This window comes from Scleropages formosus, chromosome 11 (genome assembly GCF_900964775.1).
Source record: "Scleropages formosus chromosome 11, fSclFor1.1, whole genome shotgun sequence".
NCBI lineage: Eukaryota > Metazoa > Chordata > Actinopteri > Osteoglossiformes > Osteoglossidae > Scleropages > Scleropages formosus.
This window is the reverse complement of record NC_041816.1, coordinates 5,450,525-5,475,858: the sequence shown is the minus strand read 5'-3', so window position 1 is coordinate 5,475,858 and position 25,334 is coordinate 5,450,525. Positions and strand designations below refer to the sequence as shown.

At 44.7% G+C, this 25,334-nt stretch overlaps 1 protein-coding gene across 1 annotated transcript; it reads right to left on the bottom strand.

Annotated features, from left to right (window-relative positions):
- Window positions 1-59: 59 nt before the first annotated feature.
- On the bottom strand, window positions 60-24,836 carry pkd1l2a (polycystic kidney disease 1 like 2a). The gene is given in 40 exon segments (XM_029256337.1): window positions 60-530; window positions 685-816; window positions 903-1,004; window positions 1,191-1,401; window positions 1,663-1,823; window positions 1,980-2,104; window positions 2,217-2,350; window positions 2,643-3,000; window positions 3,476-3,661; window positions 4,468-4,608; window positions 4,686-4,782; window positions 4,887-5,350; window positions 6,431-6,647; window positions 6,792-7,039; window positions 7,223-7,422; window positions 7,536-7,682; window positions 7,812-7,990; window positions 8,283-8,384; window positions 8,637-8,867; window positions 8,948-9,135; window positions 9,243-9,468; window positions 9,587-9,718; window positions 9,859-9,976; window positions 10,071-10,193; window positions 12,164-12,321; window positions 12,661-12,798; window positions 12,998-13,162; window positions 13,282-13,427; window positions 14,455-14,799; window positions 14,916-15,042; window positions 16,299-16,418; window positions 16,864-16,981; window positions 17,142-17,526; window positions 17,658-17,880; window positions 18,317-18,468; window positions 18,811-18,921; window positions 20,749-20,949; window positions 21,083-21,241; window positions 24,345-24,605; window positions 24,755-24,836. Coding segments are annotated over 40 exon segments (7,266 nt in total). The 3' UTR covers window positions 60-377.
- Window positions 24,837-25,334: the final 498 nt, after the last annotated feature.

Below are 25,334 nucleotides of genomic sequence, written 5' to 3'. Positions count from 1 at the left end.
AGTAATACTTTAAGGAAAGGAGTAATTCACACTTAAAACTGACAAATTCTTGTTGCCAATCACGTTTAATGTTTACACAGTGCAACTTCAAAGACTATGTTGCTGATAGTTACTGCTCAGTACACAAATGAAAAATGCATGCAGTGTGAGAATACATGCTATAGTCATTACAGCTCTGTGATCAGTTTAAGCGTCCTCTGCCCTAAAAGTGTAAAGTACATCTAGTTAAAAGAATAGTTGAAAAAGTAGACAGTGGTGGGAAACACAAACTTTGCTTTATGAGTTCTACTTCTTTAGGCCAGTAGAGAATTGAAAAGCATCACAGCTCTTTGAATACACATTGTATTGCAGTTAACATAAACAGGAAGTCCCTGGTTCTAGTCAGCGGGTGCAGTATTGCCAGCAGAGGAGCTGGAGCTGTGGTCCTTTGTGCCTTCTGCTCCATCTTGCTCATTTTTCTTGCTCTTCATCCCAAAGAGGCTGCAGAGCTTGAAAAGCATAAGGTCCACTATCTCTTCTTCTTCTGAAGGCTACAAGCAAAAGAATACATTTCATCACCTGTGGAGTTTGTATTAAAAAAGTGCTCTGAAACAACTTATGCCTGATATTTGGAATGGACTTGTGGAACATGAACAACATTCCCAGAACTTCTGAAGGTGACCAACAGTGAGTTGCTAATTTTACCTTGTAGTGCAGTCTCTCTTTGCTGAATGCCACTAAGATGACTGAGATAAAGAGGTTCAGCACCACAAAGGTCATGAAGATGATGCAGGAGCCAATGAGGAACGCACCAAGGGCTAGGTTGTAATTCAGAATCTGTGAGAAGATCCCAGTGATCAGGAAAGTAACTTGCTAAGGTTCATCAATATACCTCTCGGTCTGGTATAATCCAGCTCGCTCACCTCCTCGTAGTTAAAAGTCCCGAGCTGCAGACTAACTATAGTTGCAGCAGCATCCGTAATGGTCCTGTACGAGTATAACTTCCAACCATACAGCAGGTTACACTGCAACGGGAAACACCAAATACATCATGTTCATAATTCTAGGTTTTATCAGTCTGTTATCCAATGTCTATATCAAGATTACCACAATTAATTAAATCCTGTTTTATTAGTACAATGGTGAAGGTCAGTTGACGTGTTCTTTCATGGAAAAAAAAGTGAAGAAGAATTAGCATGACCAGTTCTCACAGCTATGGCGTAAGCCAAGAACATGATGACCATGACGATGATGAAGCCGGAGATGTCATTCCAGGCCCTCCTCAGTGTGGCTGTGATCATGTTTAGCTTGGGGTTGAGCCTTAGCAGGTGCCACAGCTTTACAGTGGCCAGCAGCACCAGAAAGGCAATCAGGTATCCCAAGACTGAGTCTGTTGCTGCTGTGTTGTAGAAGCTGACAAACCTGGACAGGAGGATAAGCAGCAGGAGGACTCAGTGTTTGAGTGACAGTCAGGGAGGCACATCAGCAGAATTCAGGTAAATAGTACAGATGTTCTGAAAATCCTGCATTTAAGATGTTTACTCTGCTTGTCGCAAAGCCGCAACGATGCCTTCTCAAAACTCTATATCCTTGTTGGTTTTCAACGGAGGAGGCTTTACAAGACAGCATAGACACAAAAATAGCAGAGAAAAGCCTTTTTTTTCCCATCAGTTGCCCACTTACTGGTCCTGGTGATTCTGGTAGTACTCCATGTCTTGGTTCCCCTGCAGGGTTCTTTTGATGAAGACAGAGAGGGTGCTCCAGCTCAGGATGATGATGGCCAAGTCCAGCATGTTCCACTTGGAGCTGAAATATGCCCACTTGTGCTGTTTCATTAGCTTCCCCTGTCAGAACCAAGAGAGCCGAGTTTTAGGAGACTGAATAGAAGGAGACTGCAGTTGATCCCGATAATCAGCTACCTGCCGAGCTGCTGGTTATGTATGATGATCAGAATTGACTAATGCACTACATTTTCTACCAAAGCTCATGAAACCCCTCACCTGAACAAACATATAATAAAGAATGAAGAGAAAATAGATTGCTTCAGATGCCATGATGAAGTACAGGCCGCTGGTGGAGGGATACAGGCGGACAATCTGCAGCTCGGAGCGGTACTGAAAACCTCCTGTAGATAAGGTTGATGGTGTTCATGGTTTCAGTTGCATGCCAAGTAAATAATTTTGCTATTTAATTTTTTCAGTGATAAAACTTGAAGTGCAAGATGAACAATGCCTCACCGGTAGCCTGGGTCTCGAGCATCAGGGTGACAATGCAGAAAAGATTGACGTTGGCATTGTAGACAGTGAACTCCACAAACACAGCTCGTGTGTATTCGTCCAGCCAGGTTTCGTCAAACAGGTACTGCAGGATGCTGATTGCAGAATGAACGTGGACATGGTGAAGAGGAAGAACATTGTTCACAAGGAGAGTAAGCTATCGTAATATAATGCATCGTCTCCCAATATCGAGCCCTAACCCTGAAGTGATTTGCTTTCATCATAGACATAAATGAAAGCAAAAATATTCTTGTTAATGATAAAAATGAAGATTGGTAGGTTGGGCTTTTGTTTTGATCTTCATTTCATCCTGCAATGTTAACCGCTGAAAATCGTGAAGTTTTACTGAAGTAAGTTAAACTGGGAGACTGTCTTCTCCTGCCTCACCTGCTGGCGTTGCCCTGATCTGGACCAAGGTCCGCCACAAAGCCGCCTCCTCTGTAGAGTGCTGTGCTGCCCCATATGGGGTATGCCCTCAGTTGGTCCTGGCTCTGGTACTGCCAGGCAAAGGGGGCCGGTGTGTTGTAAGCTTTAGTGCCATTCATTAGCGTGCTGTTGGAGTTGACAGGTTTGCTCCAGCCTGGTCCATAGGTGCCCATGTCTTCTACCTCCCAAGAGTAGGGTGCGTCGCAGTCCAAAATATAATGTTGCAGGTAGCTTGACATCGTGCAGGAGTCCTTCCTCACCCTTACCTGCCGAATACGAGCGTTTCCAACCAGCTTAGAGTTCCCGTCTGTAATGAACCCTGGAGAGAGATCATCTCGGTGCATTAGTAAATCCAAAGATCAATCTATCTGTCATCAATAACCACTTTAATACAGGGCTGTGATGTTCCAGAGCCTGTCCTGGAAGGATATGGCGTGTGGCTGCGTATACCCTGGACAGGGCACCAGTGTATCACAGAACTCATTGACTCAGACATACACTAAGGTTAGTTTAGAGTCACCAGTTCACATGGAACACATTTCTGCATAGACTGACCAGGGTTTGAATCCACAGGACTACCCACTGCAGCATCATGCTGCCCATGCAGATGTAAATGTGAACCTTACATTCAATTACATACCATTTACATTATGAAATCTCCTTTTATTTGACTTGTAAGGATCTCCAGGCTCCTTTAACAGAAAGATGTTGCCACCTTGGTTCAGAATTTGGTTGCATCTTACTTGTTATCAGACTGCTGGCACTGATTCTGTAAGTAGCGGTAAACTTGCTACCTGGATACTGTCCAAAAAGGCTGCTGAGGAGGGTGCTGTTGGCCCAGCTGAATATATCATTGAGGCTCATGGTGTCCGAGATCCCAGCGCCGAAGCTCTGTTCTATGTGCTGATTGAGAAAGAAGGCGTTCGGGTCCCTCTGGCCGTAAGCCACCATGAGCAGCATCCACATAAAGCCCAAATAGACTGCAACAGACAGCGAAAGGAAGGACAGAGAAAGAAGACTGAATGGCTGAAGACATAATTGCAACTGAAGCAATGCTTATTTGGATGAGCCTTGTGGAAGATAAATTCCACAGTAGGCCTGACCTCTTCTACCTTCCTGGTCTGACGCTAGTGATGCAAGACTACACTGATTGTGGGCAACTGATTATTCGACTAATAGGACGTTACATTATATTGCCTAGAACGTGTGTTGTGGTCCTCTTGGGATGAAGTAAAAAAACGGCAAAGCATGTTCTGTATTTTCTACTCGGGCTAATTGCATACAGAAGCAATTATAAATTCAATTTATTCTACACTATGCTATATAAATTTGCTTGAACACATATTGAGTATGGGTACTTCAGAACTGTGACCCTCACATGTTGTTGCTTGAATAAGACCTCCGCTAAAGCATACACCTCACTGTCTTTGCGAATTCAACGGCAACCTGCTTCAGCTGGCAGCAGGAGGAAGTCCTACATTATCTGTGTCCTTTTGGTAGCTTTCAGAAATGATGGTAGTGTAAAATTTTACCACCACGTATAGACTGCACATATGATCATAACCATATCCTTCATTGCTGAGCACTACCATCCTAAACTACCATGCTGAAGGAGCGCTCGAGTTCTTGTAGACATATCTACTTGTTCTACCAAGAACTATATTAAGGGTGCCAGGGTCTCAGAATATTAAAAATGACCACAATAATAATTTTTTGTTACATATCCAAGGAATAGTTTGTGCACAAGGCATTAAGGTGTTGTGATGATCTTGAAAAAACATCTTACTGAGAATTTCTCTGATAAGCGCAAAGACCTTCTGCTCCTTTATCATGTTGTTCCTCATCCTCTCAACGTCTGTGGGTGCAGGGGGTTGGTAGAAGCTACAGGTGCTGTCTCTTCGAGCACTCAGCACTCCATCTGGGTCTGCTCACCGAAGGAGATGGCTCACTGTCACCAACATTTACAGTCTAGAGGAATACCGTTTACTTCTGAAAAAGGTTTACCTGAGGTTACCGTTGCTTTCTCAATGGGTAGATCCCCATAATCCTCCTGGTCCACCTTCTTTATAACCAGAGCAAAGAAAGCAGCAAAACCCAGGACCTGGAGAATAAAATGCACATAAACACTTCTGTCTGGATTGAGAGGTGTCCTTTGAGTTGGGTATGAAGCAAGCAACAGCTCTCCTCTGCTTGGAGCCATCTCACCTTCAAGGGCTGGGTGATGAAGAGGCTTTCAAAGAATGACACCACCATGGAGATGAGCCAGCTGATGGACTTGTCCTTGCCGTAGGTGAGGCCGTACATCATGGTGAAATACCCTGCTATGCCGCTAGTGGTTACCACTAGGAACCACCCCACAAACACAAACCACCAGGGCAGTCCGCCCTTGCAGCAGCCGCACTTTGAAGGGCTGGGGTGGGGGCCAGGGCTCTCTGTGAGAACCTCTGTTGTGGGCCTGGGGGAGGACAGGTAGACCTCCAGCTGAGCCTTCATACCCTGGACCTGACGCACTGCCAGGCTGTAGCTGCTGGGGTTCAGGAAGCAGGCTTCACCCAACATCTCCAGCTCTTTCTCCACATGTTGAAGCTGGCGGTACAAGTACTGGCTGTAGTTCATCTGTCTTTGAGTGTCAAGTAGCACCCTCTCGGGGCTGACACTGGGACTGCTCTCTGCCAAACGTGACCAGGTAAACATTAGTGGAACAACAGTAACACAGACAACACACTCACAAGTTACATCTATGGGTTATCATGGAACTACTTTACTGAGCTCAACAGTAAGATACTTCAGTTGAGACTGAAATGGTCATTTAGACTTTTGTTGTTTGCTAGGATCTGTTGCCTGGTTGTTATTTGTAAAGAAAGCAGCAGGTGGTGTAGTGGTTAGGGTTGGCACCTTAGGACTCAGAGGTCGGAGGCTTGATTCCAACCTCCTACTCTAATACCCTTGAGCAAAGTACTTGCCCTGAATTTCTCTCGTAAAAATTTCCCAGCTGTACATATGGATAAATCAGTGTTGGTAGCTCAACAGTGTAAGTGACTGGAGAAAAGCATCAGTTAAATATAAACTATTGTCTTTTAGAAAATTTGTCAAAAAAATTATAATTTTCCCCATAACAGCAACACAAACCCGTGGGAAACAATACTCCAGATTGTTTGTTCACTCTGACTCTCATCTTGTTATTGTTCTTAAAGGTAACATCTAATAAAATGTCCACTGTTATGAAATGTGGCGCTTTTTCAATAGCTCCTCGTGAAACACCATTAATGGCATTTAGCTAAGAACAAACTGTTTGTTCTTCTTCTCCAACATAAATAAATAACTGCTTGCGAAGCGCAGTGCTTTATTAAATACATGGAAATAACCCACAATTACGCAGTCATCATTTGTTTGACTGGCTATCACTGGCTGAGCTTTGCAGCCCTCTCTCATGCCTGGAAACTGTAGCCAAAACACCATTGTCTGTGATCGAAAATTGAGTGTTGAGGATGCAGCAACAAATAGGCAGAAAATTATATATTTTTGTGCAGTTATTTCATTCTTGACTTGACTTGGATTCTGAGCTCAAGTTGTTCTGACAGTTTGTTTCCTTTACACCTCATGTTTCTGTTCAGCACGTTGTGCCAGTAAAAATATGTTTGTTTTATTGCCCCATTACTATGTTTCTAGGCTAATAGAACACCATCTCAGCATTCCTCTATAACTACACATGAAATGCAACGGACACTCAGAGAATCTGAGAGTTGTACCCTGTAAATTAACCGTCCCCAGTGTAAGGACTAAGGGGCTCTCTGTCTTGCTATTCTCAGTATAGAAGTCGCCTCCTGCCCGGTTCTGCTGTCTGATGATCTCCTCCACCAGCGCCAACATGTGGTTGATGTCAGATGACCTTCCTGTCTTCATTTCCATTTGTGGAACTGGGCTCCTCAAAGCCTTGGAGAGGGACTGGGTAATCTTCTTAATGTCCTGAGGGAGGTAGACAACACCTTTCATGGACTATGGAGGTGTGGGAAGCAAATAGCGGAGTCTCGGTGTGGGTAGTGTGGTGAAATCTATATTAGCAATTATACATGGTCATGTAAGAGGTGGGGACTGAGCATGATAAGCTACCTTGACGACAGCTTCAGGAGTGATTTCTCTGTGGATGCTCTCTGGAGATGGTGGCTGGGTGGGAGGCATAGGATCAGTGTTTCCCCGCTGTGCAGGTTCTACCTTGGCTAGATTATTTTCCTGCTGCGACTTCCTTTCTCGTGGACGGGTATTCCTGAAGATGCTCACAATTAGCAGGTTGATGGGGAACATTATGATGGAGCTCTGGATGCCAATCATCACCTGCTGCCAAGTGAACTCAATTGGGCCTGGAGAGGGACAACATAGACCTTGAGCACATGAGGTTCTTAAATCCAGCAATTTAGTGTTAAAAATCAAAGAGTGAAAGACCTGGGCTACACCTAAAGTGGAGAGCAACATATTGAAAGTCAAGACCAAAGCAGATTGACATTGCAGTTCAAATTAGTAACGTCACAGACAAGCTCACGTACCCAGGTCCATCTTCTGCTCAGATGGGTTCTTGGGGATGCCATAAAACATGATGTTGGTCAGCATAGTGCAGAGAAGCAGTGAAAAGCAGCAGGAGACACGCTGTACCCGTGTAAAATTGCTGCTGGGGGGCCGACTGACCACGGAGAACCAGATGTGCCCATCGTCAAAGTCCTTTGCAGTCTTCGTGAAGAACAAGTTACTGCCAAGCCACAGACAAACTTGACACTGACAAAAGTGGACAACAGTCTCAACAAGGTATTCAAGTGCCATCAGATGAGAGAGCCAAGAACTTGGCTACTGCAGGCCACTTACCTGAACCTCTTCAGATCCTCCTCTGTGGCAACAGGGAAGACTTTGTCGAGGACACATTCACCCATGTCTACTGCCAACCATGAATTACACAGGAAATGCCACTTCTGCCCTGTCTCCACATCCTGTACCATCACTTTACTTAGGTACCTGTCAGTTGTGGGATGAACAGAAAAGCAGACTTCTGCAGTAAAGCTTTCATGTTGCACAAAGCTGTGTGGATTTGAAGTCTTGGATCTTCAGGAGATAATAGGGTGGGATCACCCGTTTGGATCTCACCATGAAGGGTATGCCCCAGTGTTGTCGTGCCACATCCTGATGTTCTGCAGCTCCCCCAGGGAAAATGGAGCGGTCAGCAGGAACATGTCTACTGCCCCACGCTCAAACAGAGGCTTGTCGGGGTCCTTCAGATGATGGGGATCACTGTCACCCTCCGAGCCCATAAGGGTTACCGTGACCTACACAGGTAAAATGCATAAAATAAGAGGGAAATTTTGAAAAGCAAGGTTGATTATTTTCTAGAACTCATTTATAAGGCAATAACTTGTGTATTGTGTGCTGTGGCTGTTATTTTGACTTTTGTTCCATGAGAAAAATTTGACAGACCTAAAAACTTTTCCCCGTTTGGCTGCTACAATGACATTGATGCTGTATCTGTGGGAACTGGAATCAATGAAAGTCACCTGACTGTTTACTAATTTTACAATGTACAGCAGTAGAGTAAAAACACTGGTGACGTCTGTCCCTGACCTGGGAGGAAGTGGAAGCTCCGCGTCGGTGTCCAGTGCTCACATGTAGAAGGTAGCAATACTGAGCCAGTGGGTCGTTGTCCTCCAGCACGGTAATCTTCACCTGGGTGACGCAAGAAGCAGTCACGTGAATGTTACATCACCATCATGGCATAAAATGCCCTTCAGTCTATCAGTTTTGGCAACAGTAAAACAAACCCTGCATCTTACCATGTTCCAGGAGTTTAGAAAAAACACGACACCTGTAAAATAAACCTACTGCCATGAAAAAAATCGATTAGAGTGTGATGCAGTTGTGTTCTTATTTTTTAATTTGCCTGATTATAGGAACTGACCAAAAGATACCCCTGCTGACCTTAGTCAGGTCATGGATGTCCTTCCTGCGTGCCCACACCAGCACAAGGAGGTAGACCAGAACAATGGCTCCCACAAAACACACCACCACGGGGTTGTTGGCAAAGGTGGCAAACAGCTCGGCAGTGCGTGAGACGTCCACAACATTGGGCATGACAAAGAAGGAGCTCCCAAAGAAGGTCAGGTGGGTACACAAGCACTGGGTGGCCAGTGGAGTGGTGAGAGGCCCAACCTGCAAGGCAAGTGTGAAAACTGCAGCCATGTCGGTAATTTCAAGGGCTAAAATAGGTTGTTAGGAAATGTGCAACGTACCCTACAGCCAGTGTTGCTCCAATTGGACCTGATCTCATCCCAGTACACACACTGGGATGATATGGAAGTGACAAACACTGTGGCATTGGTGGAGTTGACCCCTGGGCCCACTACAGGTTTCACAAGCAGGTAGTACACCCCAGTTCTGGTCAGGTTTTCAGGTCCTAAAACCCAAGTGTATTGATCCTCTGGAGCAAGAACAATAGATTGCATGTTTTCAGGTTCATACTCATCCTGATAAGGCTGAAGCGAATCTCACAGAACCTGGGGTGAGTGGAGCTGGGGTGGGAGTCACCTTGGGTTTTGCCCTGCTGGGGAAGTCTGGTCTGGGCCATGTTGGAGCTCTGGTTGGGGTACTGCTGGAATCCTAGCAGCAGCTGCAAGGTCAGATTCTCTGAGGGGTCCAGCTTCAGCACCAGGGAGATGTTTGGTTTGCTCACGTTGATGGCCACTGTGCTGAAGTTCCTCAGGTTCAGAAGTGTCACGTTCACCTCCGAAACATTTGGTCTTGGCAGGAAGATCTGGGGACCAGGCGGTGGACACCAGGAGAGAGGAGAAAGTCTGAGAGATAAATCTAGGTCTTCCCACTCCCCCCCATCCTAGGAATAGATATAAAAATGTAAAACAAAATAATAACACCTCAATCTCCGTGGTCAAGTTCCCCACAGGGATTACAGAACCATCTTCCCTGGTCAGGGAAAGGCCCCCCACAACCCCACTGACGGGCACCCCTCCGCTCCAAGAGAAAGGGTTCGCTCCAAAGCTCGTCATCTGCAGATGGACAGACAGGAGAGTAGCGTTTGGCTGAAGGATCCAGACAGAGCCCTTAATGAGGTGTGTTCTCTAAGAAGTGTCCAGTGACATGCAAGAACACGCATAAACAGGTCAAGAGGACAGTGTTTACTACCCACCCGTACAGACACAGGTTGGGATACTGGTAGGATGCTGGAGCCCAGGTAGGGGAGATTGAAGGCTGGAGATGTGCTATTCCGGATGAAAAGCGTCCCCTTAACTTTGTGGGACAACATCCTGACAAATGGTACCAAAAAAACAGGAGGTTCAGCTACTCACACACAATGTGCGCAGGCAGAATCTTTAAGGGAGTAAATTTCACTTTACTCACTTGTTGACAGAAATGTTTATCTCAGGGGTTTTGAGGACGACGGGCTCTTGGTCGATCCCCAGCCCGGCCAATAAGGCGGACTGCACATTGTCCACAGCACTGAGCAAACTGCTAGAAATTTTCCTCTGAAAGAACAAGATACAAATGAAAAGAAGGAAAGAATTTTACTGCAGGAAAAGCCCTATCAAGCTGGACTGAACTCATGACGACCCCTCACATGGTTAAATGGTAAGGAAATGTTTACGTTACATGTATTCATTCAGCTCATGTTTCTCATCGAAGCAACTTACAGTGTTAAGCTACTTACAATTATTTACCCATTTGTATAGCTCGGTAATTTTACTGGACCAATTTAGGGTTAGTACCTTGCTCAAGGGTACTACAGCAGTAAGTGAGATTTCAACCATTCAACACTGTCAGTCACTGGATTCTACTCTCTTCTCTTTGTCAGCTTGGGATCAAGGGAGCAGCACTAAGATGGTTTGAGTCCTATCTGACAGATCCTATGAAATGGTCTGGCGGAGCTCCCGTTCTTCTCTTCTGCCTCTCTCAACCGGTGTCCCGCAGGGCTTGGTATTGGGTCTTCTGCTCTTCTCGATCTACACCTCCTCTCTCGGCCCCCTTATAACCTCTTATGGATTCAAATACCACTGCTATGCTGATGATACCCAGCTCTTCCTTTCCCTTCTGCTTGGAGCATCAGACATTTCTGCACGCATTGCTGCCTACCTGTCAGTCATCTCTGCATGGATCATCACTTCCAACTCAACCTCTCCAAAACAGATTCTTCACCTCCCAGCTGGCCTGTCCTCCTGTCATGATCTATCAATCAAACTGGACAACTCACTCATTTTGCCTACCTCCTCGGCTAAGAGTCTGGGAGTGACGATTGACTCAAGTATATCTTTCTCTCAGCACATTGAAACCACAACCCGGACCTGCAGATACATCCTGCATAATATCCGCAGAATCCGTCCCTACCGCACAATTGACTCTGCCCAACTACTTGTCCAGGCCATGGTGACATCTCGTCTGGATACTGCAACTCTCTCTTGTCTTGCACTCCTGCTACCGCCATCAAACCTGTACAGCTGATACAGAACACTGCTGCTGCCCGAGTTGTGATTGACTTGCCAAAGCGTTCCCATGTATCTCCCCTACTCGTTTCTCTGCACTGGCTTCCCATAACTGCCCGGATCAAATTCAAGACCCTGGTTATTGCCTACAAATGTAACAATAGAACTGCTCCCAGTTATTTACAAGACTTGATCATCTGCTACACCCCAACCAGACTGCTACGCTCTTCCACATCCGCCCGGTGGTGGTCCCACGTATGAAAGGTAAAGCATGGAGGTTCTCAGTTCTGGCTCCATTGTGGTGGAACGACCTCCCCCGTCACGCAGAATTGCTGATTCTTTGTATACATTAAAAAGGGTCTTAAAACTCATCTCTTGCCAGACTCACTTCACCTGTGATCTCTTAAGTTCATGTAAGGTATAAATGCTCATGATCATCCTCGGATCAATCCTTTACACAGCTACTCCTGCAATTTAACGTAAATCTTTATATGTTTCTCAAAAAAACTACTAGGAAGGTGATTAGGAATTGTTGATGTTCTGGTAAAGTTTTATGCAGCTACTTGTGTGATGAACATCGTTGCATATGGTCAAAGAAACAAAATAACTGTACTTAAGAATCACACATCTGCTGCTATGTCTCTATCTCCTAATGTAATGCACAAATTGTATTTTCTGTGAGATGTACGTCGCTTTGGAGAAAAGCATCTGCTAAATGAATAAATGTAATGTAACCTGTGGATCCAAAGGCAACAGCTCTAACCACTATGCTAACAGTTGTCCCGCTCTGTTCCATACTGCTTTACCATTGTGTTCTACTGTGCATGTCTTTATATTGTGAACAATGGGAGAGCATACAAACTCTAAGGCGACGTACATCTCAGAGAGTATGCGAGGTTATGCAGTTACGTTCTGCACCTGTAGGACCCCCAGCTGAGGAAAGACTTGATCTGCAGCACTCAGGAGTTCCTCTAAAGGACAGCGCTGTAGTGACCTACCCCTTCCTGAGGGGAAGACGTCTGCTGGTTCGAATCAGCGGAGGCCGTCAGGATGTTGCTAGCTGCTGAGACGATAGGTCCGGCCGCAAGCAAAGTCTGCGCGGTCCCGACGCTGCCGCTGCTGTTGATCAAGAGCAGTGCCTGACTGAGGTTCGCCAGCAGTGAGCTGGCCTGCACCTGTGATGAAGCCACCAAGAAGTCTATGCTCATCTTGTTTTACCTCCCACAACCTGCAGAAACAGAGCCTCAGCAGGTTTTTGGAGACCTTAAGAGGGCCTTCCCAGAGCACCAAAGTCTGCTCATTAGACTGTGACCTAACAGAATGTCTCCCAAGTCTTAACTCATGTGATCAGTGTTTCAGGCAGGAGAAGAGCTCTTTATTACTCAGTATGACAAACACAAACCTCAGCTGTTGGCCCACTTCCTCATCTTCCCTTGGTAAGTTGTATGTGTAATTAATCATAGTACTATAAATTGAATCAATCAATGCCCCATATGAAAGAGTGTAATAGACACCTGGGCAGTGGAGGTCAACTCTCTGCCCACTTGGGTGATCCCCACCACTGTTTCGGCCACACACTGCACTTCCTGGGCACTGCTGAACTGGGTGGTCTGTACAGCTACCAGCATGGTGGCCAGCATCTCCTGCCGCATCTTCAGAGAGAATACCAGCTCAGTCACGATTCACGATCCTCAAGGTTGCTGAACCTACAACCTTCATAACTGATGAACATTACAAGCAAATTAAAAGGGAATGGATTTGATCAAATCTTGTTGAAGCTTCTATCTGAACACTTAGGTCTCCATCTTGACACCCACCCTCATCTTCCTCCTTACATCATCACCTTCATACCTTCATTCGCGTCGTCTTCTCCTGATTGCTTTTAGCTGGATTGTTCAGAATCCCAGACACGGTGCTGTAGAGCTGTGCCAACCTTGACGAAGACTGCTGGTTTACCTGTGTGGAAATCAGAACTTGGAGTTCCTGCAAAGACGTGTTAGCGCTGGCCTCCGTCACCTGGAAAAGAGAAAGTATGACCATGGCAGTTAATATTATAAATTAACTTTGGAGATTGTTAATAATGTTAGCTCATTCTAATGATAAATCTTCAGACAGTCAATCATTAGACCACGTGCCTTTGTGGTCAAGGTGGTGTTGATTATCTTCCCTTCCTTATTCTTCAAAGACACGTTCAGAGCCAGTCTGTGATTACTGCTCTTGTCCCCCTCAGGCAGGAAGAGAGACTTCACCACCAGCTCATTTCCACAGCTCAGGTACTGACCTGTAAGGAGAGGCAGAACATCATTATCACACTTGTACCACAGAAATCCTATCCCACTTCTTTACCTACACAACTCCACATTTGTGAGTATGCCTTCATGAAATTCCAAACTCTGGTTAAAACCTACAAGACAGCCAGAGCATCTGCATCCTTATACCTACAGGACCTGATCACTCTTTGCTCCCCAACCAGACTGCCCTTATCCTCAGTTTCTGGCCACTTGGTGGTTTGACTCATGAGGGATCCAAATTTGAAAGTCAAGAGGATGTCGGTTTTGCCTCTAATGTGGTAGAACGAGGTCAATCTGTCACTCACAACTGCTGAATACCTCTCAGCATTCAAGAATGGTCTCAAGCACATCTCTTTCAGAACCACTTCTCTGCTGATTTCCTAACAGTTTCTTACCTAGCAGGAACATCTTTGTGTCTCCTACCTGACTCTCAATTCCATGAGCAGCTACTCAAGTGATATACACAACCAAAAAAGATTTTTTTAGACAAACAAACTGCTTTTATTGATCATGTGCCTGTGTCTGAAGCTCTTCTTCTGCTGGTAAAATGTATTTTTGGTTATATCAGGTTGTTTCATTGCTTTGGAGGAATTTGGCTGCAAGGCAATGTCTACAACGGCTCATCCCAAGCGGGGTCATGGCAAGCCAGGGTGCAAGGCCATAGAGGGAGGAGACACACCCTGGATGGAACACCAGTCCACCACAAGGCACCCCAAGCATGGTTTCAGCCCCAGACCATCCCTACAGCAGGCACAGGCCAAACCCACCGCCCCAACGTGCCCCCAGAATTTGGCTACTAAACTAATAAATGTAATGTAGTGGTTGCATCACAAAAGACATGAAACGGGGGAATTGGAGGTATAGAATGTGCATTTTTCATGAATTCTTTGCCTGTTACATCTAGTGACAACCTCTTTGAAACCGATTTTATGTTCCGAGAACTGTATCCCAACCCTGTATGGCTTGAAAAGGTGAGTGTCCCAGAGCCCTCTATGGAGCCCAACCTCAGATCCTCACCGCTACCAGTAGTGATGCAGCACGTGCAGGATCCAGTTTGGCAGAAAGTCTTGGATGTAGCACAAGTGATAGAGAAGGCTGTGAGGACAGAGCCCTGGGTTGGGCCCAGGCTGCAATTAAGAGTGGAAAGGGCAGACTGGGAGTCAGAATAGGTGTGATCATTAGATGGTGTGGGATTGCTTCTTCCTGAATTTCTGGTGGTGGTGGCGGTGGTGGTTGCACTCCCATGTCGTGTGGTCTGTGTAGGGGTGGTGTAGGCCAGCGTGGTCGCTTGAGTGCTGGAGGGACTGTCCGTGTTCCGGACGTTGTAGATGTCATATGCAGACTTCCCATCCTTAAAAATGGCTGAAGAAAAGTAAGAAATTATTCATTGTACGGTCAGCACTGTGCTCTGCGTGTAATATGAACATAATTCCAAAGTTATAAGAGATTAACATGACCAGGAGCAGTCCAAATCTCACCTAGAGCCACAACTTTGGTTATCACAGAGAGCACGTCTTCATCACTGAGTGTGAGGTTATTAATATCTTCTGCATACAGGGTTAAGGGACCTGGGGTCCACCTACCGAAGCACTTTCCCAGAACCCCCTGAAAAGAATGAAAAACAACGTCACACAAAGTCCATCCTTTTACACATCAAGGGCACATGATGTGTTGCTGTAAAACAGTTGAAAAACCAACAATGAACATATTCTAGAACAGACAAAAGAAATCATCATGTGTGAAACAAACATAAAAAAACATTTAAAAAATGTGTTAATACTATGTACAAGGGGGGGTGCGGTGGCGCAGTGGGTTGGACCGCAGTCCTGCTCTCCAGTGGGTCTGGGGTTCGAGTCCCGCTTGGGGTGCCTTGCGATGGACTGGCGTCCCGTCCTGGGTGTGTCCCCTCCCCCTCTGGCCTTACGCCCTGTGATACCGGGTTGGCTCCGGTTCCCCGTGACCCCGTAAGGGACAAGCGGTTCTGAAAATGTGTGTGTGTGTGTGTGTACTATGTACAAGGTAAGTCAAAAAGTACCCGCAATAAGACACCGATGTTACTCCATTCATTATTGCGAACACTTTTTGCCCTGTTCTTGTGTTATTCGCTAGATCAAGTACTGAGCAGCTAAAACGGTGCGATAGAGAATCCACTTACAGGATCAGAAGAGTCATTTATATAAAACCATTTAATTTTTACGCAATTATTGCACTGCAGCTGCAGCTGAATGGTCTGGGTGACGTTCTGTTGCTTGCAGCCCAAGTTACATCTTCAGAAAGACAAAGAGACATTTTCAAAAATCACTTGCAATTTCACTTTGAGAGTGAACATACAGCCATTGTTCCTTAGGACATTACTAATTATTGTGTTGTGCTATTGTATCTTGTATTTGAATATGGTCTAGTTAAACAATAAAAAAACTCTTAAATATACAGTAGATAATGTTTGAACAAAGTAGCTGCAATACAAATTGTTAAACAGCCAGTTCCGCAATGTGTATATAGGTGGAACAGCAGACAGCTATGATGAACTTTCATTCTTACTTGATTTTCACGCTGTTACTGTCATTTGGAACCACAGTGACACATCTACTGGCTGTGTCATTTTTATGATTTTTATATGTTACAACCAGAGTATACACTGAAGGGCTGAACGTGGGTGGAAGGCAGGCCTGCGAAATCACCAGCGTATTATTCGTACTGTTGATGTTGCAAGAACAGTTTCCAGCTGTAGGATTGAAACAGAAGTCAAAGAAGGCATGAAAATTCCATCATCCCAAAAAGGTCAAAATGTCAGCAGAGACGCTCAAGATCATACGCATATGCTTTCCTGCACACTTACTGCACATCCAGTTATATGATACAGGATCATTTTTCATGTTCTTGCCCTCTAACTGGACAGAAGAGGTATCAGGGTGCACGGTACTGGGATTGGCGTTGATAGTGAATTGTTGGTCACGAGGAACTCGGGAGCGGTCGCCTGCCTGACAAAGACAAGAAAATTCCAGGGCATCGTCAGCATGGATGTTGAGTTTCTTGTTTTAACGTGCGCCCCCAGCCATCAGCAGACAGTCTCACTGTCATGATGCCTTTTGGTTGCTCAAGTGCCAAGACTCCTTGTGTAAGATTCTTGCTTGTCTCCAGTTGTAGGCCTTGCTCAGCTCTTCACTGCCTGTTCCTGTCGGCATCTACCTTTTACTCAGATTACCTCTGCAACCGAGTCCACCGAACAGCTCCTTTAGATGTGCTTGCTCTCCGCCTGCAGCAGTATCCTTCCAGCTATCCTACGCAGAGGCTCAACCCGAACGGAATAGAAGATGAGGACCTACCACCTTACATCACTGTCTTTATAGAAGGAAACTCATTAACATAAATTACCAAATATGAAAGAGGGAATTTATTTCTATGACCCAGCTTATGGAAACTTGCCTTTGACTCACTGCAGACCACAGCTGTACTTCCAACATCAAGATCCATTTCAGAAATGCTGTTAGTTGCTCTGACTTTCACATTCATTGGCCCTGTTGAGAAATTTTAAGCCATTAAGCAAATTCAGCAGTCTGTATCTGTAGTAGGTAGTACATATTATTTATAACAATGACACACCAACTGTTTGATTAAAGCTAAAAATTAATGTATTCAAGCTGCTTTAGTGAATCAGAGACTCCATCAGTAGACGAGCACCTTGGAACCTGGCTGGAATGCTGAACACCTGGAGGCTGCCGCTCGTCATCTCCTTCATTTCCAGGAAGCTCTCTTTGTTCCCAGAGATCTGGAACTGGAGCTGCACCGGGGTGCCTCGGTCCAGAGACACAGATACCTGGAGCTCTGGGTTCAGGCACGGCTTCCTCCCGGGCTCCACTGAGGCCCACAGGCCCTCCACAGGCTCCAGGAGGCAGAGCTGCATAGTCTTGGAGACAGCGTTTGCCATAACGTTGTTGGAGGCTAGAAGAGCCACCTGGTGACAGCCAGCACCCAATTGCTGCTGAGCCTCGGGACTCAGTGTGATGTTACAGGGGATGATGCCTCTTGTGGCGGTGGCCATAGCCAAAACAGTTTCACCATGCTGGACTCTGTACGTGATGTTGGTTCCTGGAAGGTCCAATCATGCATCTGGTTTTAGCAAAGCAGCAACCTCAGCTCCATCCCGTGCCAACATGCTAATAGGCTGTCCAAGAGACAAAAGCAAACATCAACAGCACTGCCGTGCGAGTTGGTTCTACCTGCTTCCAGCTCCACCTGGATGGCCAGCTCGCTGCCATAAATGGCCGTGCACTCGGAGCTGTCCCCTGATCGGTTGAAACTGTAGCATCTGACGATGCCAAAGTCATCAGCGGGCTCCTGGACAGAGATTGCTCCTTGCGCAGTCACGTGCCACTCGCTGGTGGAGCATTCCACGGTGATTGTGAAAACACCAGTGTGGGTGTACCTGTGTACCAGGCTGCTCTCTGACCTAAAGGACAAACATTCACCATGAAGGCTTCAGCTGAGGACAGCACTGGTTTCAAGCCAAAAAACTGTTGAAGAAAGGCTTATATCCTCTTTTTTATATATATATCAAGTAATTCTGGGAAGTTGTTTAAATCCCACTCTTAGCATGTGGAATCATTTAAAAGCATAGATTGTCCTCTACTGTATAAGGTGCATTAAGACTCGGCGTTGTGACATCTACAGTTTGGGAGATACCCGTGAAAGCATATGTTCTCTAGAGTGGACAGAAATTAATAGTTGTGTCTAAGGAGAATATTGATGGGTACCCTTTGTCCAGTGACTACTGATGTAAATATCTATATTGATCTAAATATCTAATGACTAATATCTATATTGCTGCAGCAGTGGATGAAAATCAGAAAGACACATATTGCTAACAGAAGGGTACTACTTACCCCTCTGGACTGTAGGGGTCAATATTTTGCCCATCTCCAGTGTTTAAGGTGCAGGTGAGGTTGCCTTGGAAGGGGTGGAGGAGCCACTTAAGTGTGATGGTAATGTTGTGGAACACCACTGCACTCTCATTCACAAGCAATAGGAGACCTGCAGAGGAGTCAACAGAACCAGAAGAGCAGCTCAGCTTTCTTCAGCTAGAGGGGGAGCTATTTCGTTAGTTCAGGTGTGTGTTTGCAATGGAGGATTATGGGAAATACGCCCATCGCCACCATGAACCACATCGACTGGAACATGTAGTAAAAAGTTCCTGAAATGTGAATACGGGTTATGCATTTAAGAAGGTCCAGGTCATATTTTTGCCTTCCTCAGTTATGACTGACAACAAATATGAACTTGAATACATGCAAATTAAAGTGTGAAAGGGTCAAAAATGCAAAACATCAGGAGCATCAAGCTGTTCATCCAGGAGGTGCGGGATGCGACTCCAACCATCTCTGCAGTGGTACTCCACGGACAGATAGCTCCCCAAAGATGGACATGGCTCCCCAGATGAAACATCACCCGTAGCCACCTGGCACACCTGCAGCCAATGGCAGTGGCCTGGTGAGACACAGAGGGGGCAGTAGGTGGTGTAGTGGTTACAGCTGTCTCTTTTGCACTTAAAGGTTGCAGGTTCAAATCCTATATCCTTCCATTGTGGTAGCGAGTGAGGTATTTATGCAGAACTGGTACAGTAACAATTAATGAGCTGCATAATGAAATAAATCATTGTTGCTTTAGAGGAAAGCATCAAATAAATTTAAATGTGGTGTAAGAGAGAGGCCTCCTGCTTCCACTTCCTCCCCAGAAGCCATGCATAAGCAGAAGGCTGTTGTGTCGACAGTAGGAGAGCTGCCAGGTGAAGCTGTTATTGTTTCTGCCGCCTGCGCATGCAACAGCACAACATGATCTCAACACACAAAGATGCTCTTGGTCCATTATGTAACCAGATATGTTTAAACTGTGCTTTTCCTACAGCTTGTCAAAAAGTAGTGCAGTGGATGAGGATCATGAATGGATTATAATGGACTCTGAGCAGTTCCAGAATCATTATGGCTGTTGCGTTCCCTCCTCTGTGTGTCTGGGAGCCTCGCGGCACTTTGTTACTCTAAGGGAGCTTTGCTCTGACGCTGTCGGGAGCAGCTGCCCTTCTGTTGACTTCGGTAAAGCAGTGTTAGCTCAGTCCCAGGGCTGAGGGTGCGATTGAAAACATGATAAGTCAGACGGTGAGCATGTTTTCTGTATGTCACTGTATGGGCCAGCCTTAGAGAAACTCTCCATGGGACACGTTTCAAGAGCCCCTTTATGTGGGCAATAATTTCTTATAATATTCATATCTTTGAGGGCATGTATTGTATGTCCGAAGCAGGAAAAATCCATACATTTACGTTTATTAATTTATGTGACACTTTTCTCCAAGGCCACTTACAATGTTAAGCTGCTTACACTGAAATGCCTCTTTATAAAGTTGAGAGCATACAATCCGTGTATTTCTACATATAGGATATATAATAAAATAATAAAACATTAATTTTATGATATCTTAAATATTATATAATTAAGGTTTTATAATATCTTAAATATTATATAATATAATATTTAATAAAATATTATATAATTAATGCTTTAGAATATCTTAAATATAAGATATTTAAGATATTATAAAATTAATGTTTTATTATTTTATTATAAATCCTATATATAGAAATAGACAGATTGTATCCCGCAAAATATACTGCATAAATTTCTTGATTTAGTGTTTTGATTTGTTCCGTTTGAGAAATGTTAAGTGTTTTATAGACTATAATGAAAGACTGTGAGGCTATCTTGGACAGAGATATTTATATCATTCTCTTTTGTATTTGAGTTCATTTGTACTGGTAAATGTAGTAAATGTACTGGTAAATTTTATGATATCTTAAATATTATATAATTAAGGTTTTATAATATCTTAAATATTATATAATATAATATTTAATAAAATATTATATAATTAATGCTTTAGAATATCTTAAATATAAGATATTTAAGATGTTATAAAATTAATGTTTTATTATTTTATTATAAATCCTATATATAGAAATAGACAGATTGTATCCCGCAAAATATACTGCATAAATTTCTTGATTTAGTGTTTTGATTTGTTCCGTTTGAGAAATGTTAAGTGTTTTATAGACTATAATGAAAGACTGTGAGGCTATCTTGGACAGAGATATTTATATCATTCTCTTTTGTATTTGAGTTCATTTGTACTGGTAAATGTAGTATGTTATTGTGAACATGTAAGTATAGCTGGTTTTAGCAGAAGTGGTGGATTCACCCATAAAATGTGTTGTGCGTTAAAATATTTATTTTCAGAATTAAAGAAGGCAGTGAGTGAGGAAGCACCTGACATCACATCCCCGACATCCACCCAGCTGCACTCTTCCTGGGGGGCCGAGGAGGTGGGCGGGGCCAAGTGGGTTGGTCTTGGGCGGCAGTAGTGCAATGTTTTCCTGCCATAGAAGCCGTTGTCCACCTCGATCACCTGGCCAGACCCACACTGGAGTGTGGCATTATGGTCTGTGCAGGCCAGGGAGCGGCCGGACTCTGAGGAGAACAGCGGATTACAATGAATGGACACAGGTGAAAATACACACACAGACACACACACACACACACACACACACACACACTCACACACACTCATTGATCGTGGGATTTGGTGATAGGGGAGTCTCACCAAACTCGCACACAAAGTGGAACTCCTGGCTGCAGTTGTCAGTCGCCTCCCACTGAAACCCCGAATCCCTCACTATGTGTCCACAGGCAGCGTCTACAGGAGGGTCGTGGGCCCAGTTGGCATAACTAATGTCAGAGCCATCCAGCCAGGAGAGCGGACCTGTAAATACAGTGCAAATACACTCTTGGTCAGTGATGCCTGTGGAAGAATAGCAAAGACTCGTGCAACTAAATAAAGTAAAAATTTGATTAATACGGTTGAGATTCAATCAAAGCACTCCACAGAATATTGCCAGAAAAAGGAAGTCACAGAGTGCTTCCAGGTCCCCCTAAAAGAGGACAGATACTTATGTCCAGAGAGGCCCATGCCCACCGCTTGGTCAGGGCTCATGAACCAATCAGGTTTAAAACAAAAAAAAAAAACACTTCAGTAAAATGTGAGAACAAGAAACAGGGTCTGTTTTAAACTTCTAACACTAGTGAAAGACTGTGAAACACTAAAACATCCAAGAACTAAAAAATACAGTAAGAACAAAAGAAAAATATGTACCGTAGATCAGTGATTTAGGGATGGCTAGACAGTGGATCCCAGGTATGTCTTGGCACCACTGCCCATAAAGATAAGTGAGGTGCTAGACTAATTATACATAACAAATAAGAATTCTTCTATAGGGAATGCCTTGCTAAACTATCCATGGTCTCTCACCCTAAATGAACTTTCCAGAGTCTTCCACACAATATGAACCACACAACTGAAACAGATCAATAGCATTTTGTTAATTTTGCAAGTATTTAAAGCTTTATTTTCACACATATTCAACAATCAGAGTGAAATTCTTGTGCTACAGTCCTCTCTTTCCACAATAATTTAAACTGGGGTGGTGGGGATTACGAAGGAAGGCAGTGGAAAAATGCAAAAGCAAACTACAGGTGGTCCCTGACCAACAATGGGGTTATGTTCTGCAAAACCCATCGTAAGTCGAAAATATCGTAAGTCGAAAATTCATTTAATACACCTAATACACACCTCTGAGTGACAGACCGAGAGATGCGGATCGCTGCGGATCGCTGCCGCTGCCCCGCATCACGAGAGAGTATCGCTCCACATATCAAAATTCAAAATTCGAAGTACGGTTTCTACTGAATGTCTATCGCCAGCTCACCATCGTAAAGTTGAAAAAATCGTAAGCCGAACCATCGTAAATCGGGGACCACCTGTACAGCCATACTAGACAAAATACTATAGGATAATACAATACAAGAACAAGGCATTACAAAAGCAAAATTTACAATATAAATACAATATACTTAATAAATAATTACAATTTTAGGTAAATAGCACAAAACGTACAAAATTCTCAGGCCATAAGCCATCAGCATATTCCAGTAACACTCAAGATCAGCAAGTACTCAGAAATGCAGTCTAAGTAGAAAAACAGCATTAATACATTTGGGGAGAGAAATAAATAATGATTAGGAGAAAAAAAAAGACAATAAATGTGAGGAAGGGACATGGACATGTCCATTGTGGGGGGAGGAAGAGTGCAGGAAACAAAGCCCTATTGAAGCGGCTGTGAATGAGCGGTATGTGCATTCTCTCCGTGGCTAATCTGACATGGCAGGACGCCCGTCACCGATGAATACAGGACAAATACTGTAAATCTTTCACCCGCTTTCCAGCTGCCGCAGGAGATAGTGTCCACACAACACATTTCCACTTTGTCTGTGTTTGAGACTCAAACAGAGAGCCGAGCCAACAAATGTTCAAGTGTAGGGTGATGGGATCACGGCCAAATGATGACACCCAGATCAAAATGGACAAAGAACGAAACATGTTTTTGATGTTTTTGCAAGAGATGTTGATGCAGTTTAGTTTGTCAGTTAGAGCTCCCTTGTAACCCTTTCCAGCCTGATGAGCTTTAACAATTCTTCTGAGATCCTCTGAAATCTCGTTTGATCATATTCTTTGGTCATATGATGCTTCTACACAATTCTGTTGTGAAGAGCAAGTAACCAAAAAACGTGATTTTTTTTGTATGCCAAAGCAGGTGACAGTTGCACCTGAACTGATGGCAACACCTGACACATTGTTAGGGACACCTGAAAGCACAGTGGTTAGAGATGCTGCCTTCGGACCTGGAGGTTTGAAGTCGACATCCTACCTCTGGCTGTAATACCCTTGAGCAAGGTACTTATCCTAAATCTCTCCAGTAAAATTACCCAGCTGTATAAAGAGGTAATTAATTATAACATTTAGCTGACACTTTTCTCCAAACCAGCTTACAGTATTAAGGTTACAATTATTTACTCATTTGCACAGCTGGGTAAGGTCACTAGAGCAATTTTTTAGGGTAAGTATGTTGCTCAAGGGTACTACAGCCAGAGGTGGGGCTCAAACCTACAACTTTCAGATCTAAAGGCAGTGACTCTAACCACTACACTACCAGCTGTCCCCAAGAAGAACATTCCCATTGTAAATTACTTTGGAGAAAAGTGTTACATAAATGTATATCTGATCCCAGTTAAACTCCATTCAAGATGGCTTTAGACGTTCACATACTTTTCCTAACAGTGACCTTGACTTAAGCCATTTGTCCAGTGAAGATATGGAAATTAAAAATGTTGTGTCAAATATTTTTTTTAAATAAATCAGTTTTTATTCTTATTACTTAGATGAAAATCTGTTTAAATTTTAGGCACACATTTATCGCATTCTAATCTGACTGTCTGTAGTACCCTTGATCAAGGTACACACACACACACACACATTTTCAGAGCCGCTTGTCCCATACGGGGTCACGGGGGAACCGGAGCCTACCCGGCAACACAGGGCGTAAGGCCGGAGGGGGAGGGGACACACCCAGGACGGGACGCCAGTCCGTCGCAAGGTACCCCAAGCGGGACTCGAACCCCAGACCCACCGGACAGCAGGACTGTGGTCCAACCCACTGCGCCACCGCACCCCCTTTGATCAAGGTACTTCACGTAAAATTGCTGTAGTGCCCTGCGGTGTAAATGAGTCAATCGCTGTATGAAGCTTTAGAGAAGATTGCCAGCTAAATCAATAAACATAAATTTTTGTATGGAGTCTGCATGTTCTCCCCCTAGTCGGTTTCCTCCCACAATCCCAAGACATGTGTTTCAGACACATGTTGGCAAGTATTTTTTTTTTTAAATCTAAAATAACTCTAGTGATGCGTAAGAGCACCACTTATCAGTGGTCTGCTGCACAACCATACCTTGGAAGGGTCAGCATCTCCTACCTTCAGGAGCACTGGTCGCCAGGGTGAGGTTCTGAGAGACAGGAGCCAGGCCCAACCAGAAGTCTTGCCCTGGGCTCAGGTGCCTCTGTAGGAATTGCTGTGTCTCTTCATTGAGGATGAAGGCCAGGTGGCCACCGCCCCGCTCGCACCAGGCCTGAGCTCTAAGGAAGCCGCGCTGCAGACTCACAAGCTCATAGCAGGAGCCATCGAAGGCCTCCTGGTATGGCGCGCAGAGAGGGTCTCCGGTCGGGTGCTGGGCATCTGATTGGTTTGCACATAGGAAAATGGAGCACAGAAGCAGGACGACGTGAGAAGCACCCATCTCCACCCAGGACTGTCTCCAGTCTGAGGGCTGCACTCCCAAACCAACGTGTCTTTAAAAGACAGTGACGTCGGTCGCCGCCTCCTACTTGCGGAACAGACCACCTGCGGCTTCTGTGGCGCTGTATCCGAATCGCCCGATACGGCTTTGTGAAACCCAAGTGGAGGCATTGTCTCCGACAACAAATAGCCCTCTGCTCCAGCCCATTATGAGCGCATCCCAATAAGACCCACAGGATTGTGGGTAAACATATCTAGGTGTTTCCGTACTGCACCAGGGTGCCACCTGCAAGGAGCGATAAGCCTCCCAGCATGATCATAAACCAGTGAACCTTTGTCATGGTCACCAGTAGATTAGTGGGTTTTTCAGCCTGAAAGTAAAGGTCACGATATGGAACAATGCACTGTCATGTGTTCTTCTTTTAGATATTCATTAAAAAAAATGACTTATGAAATTCATATTAATCCATATTCAACCACTGCTTGTCCAGTGGAAGGTTACAGTGGTGTAGATCCTGTCCTGGAAGCATAGATTTCAGTCCGTTGCAGCGACTTATGATACAACTCAGATATCTATACATAATTTGAAAAGGCAGGGGTTACACAAAGCACAAATGAATCGCTGTGGCCTTCGACCTTTGTGGAAACCAGCACGCTGCCCATGCCACC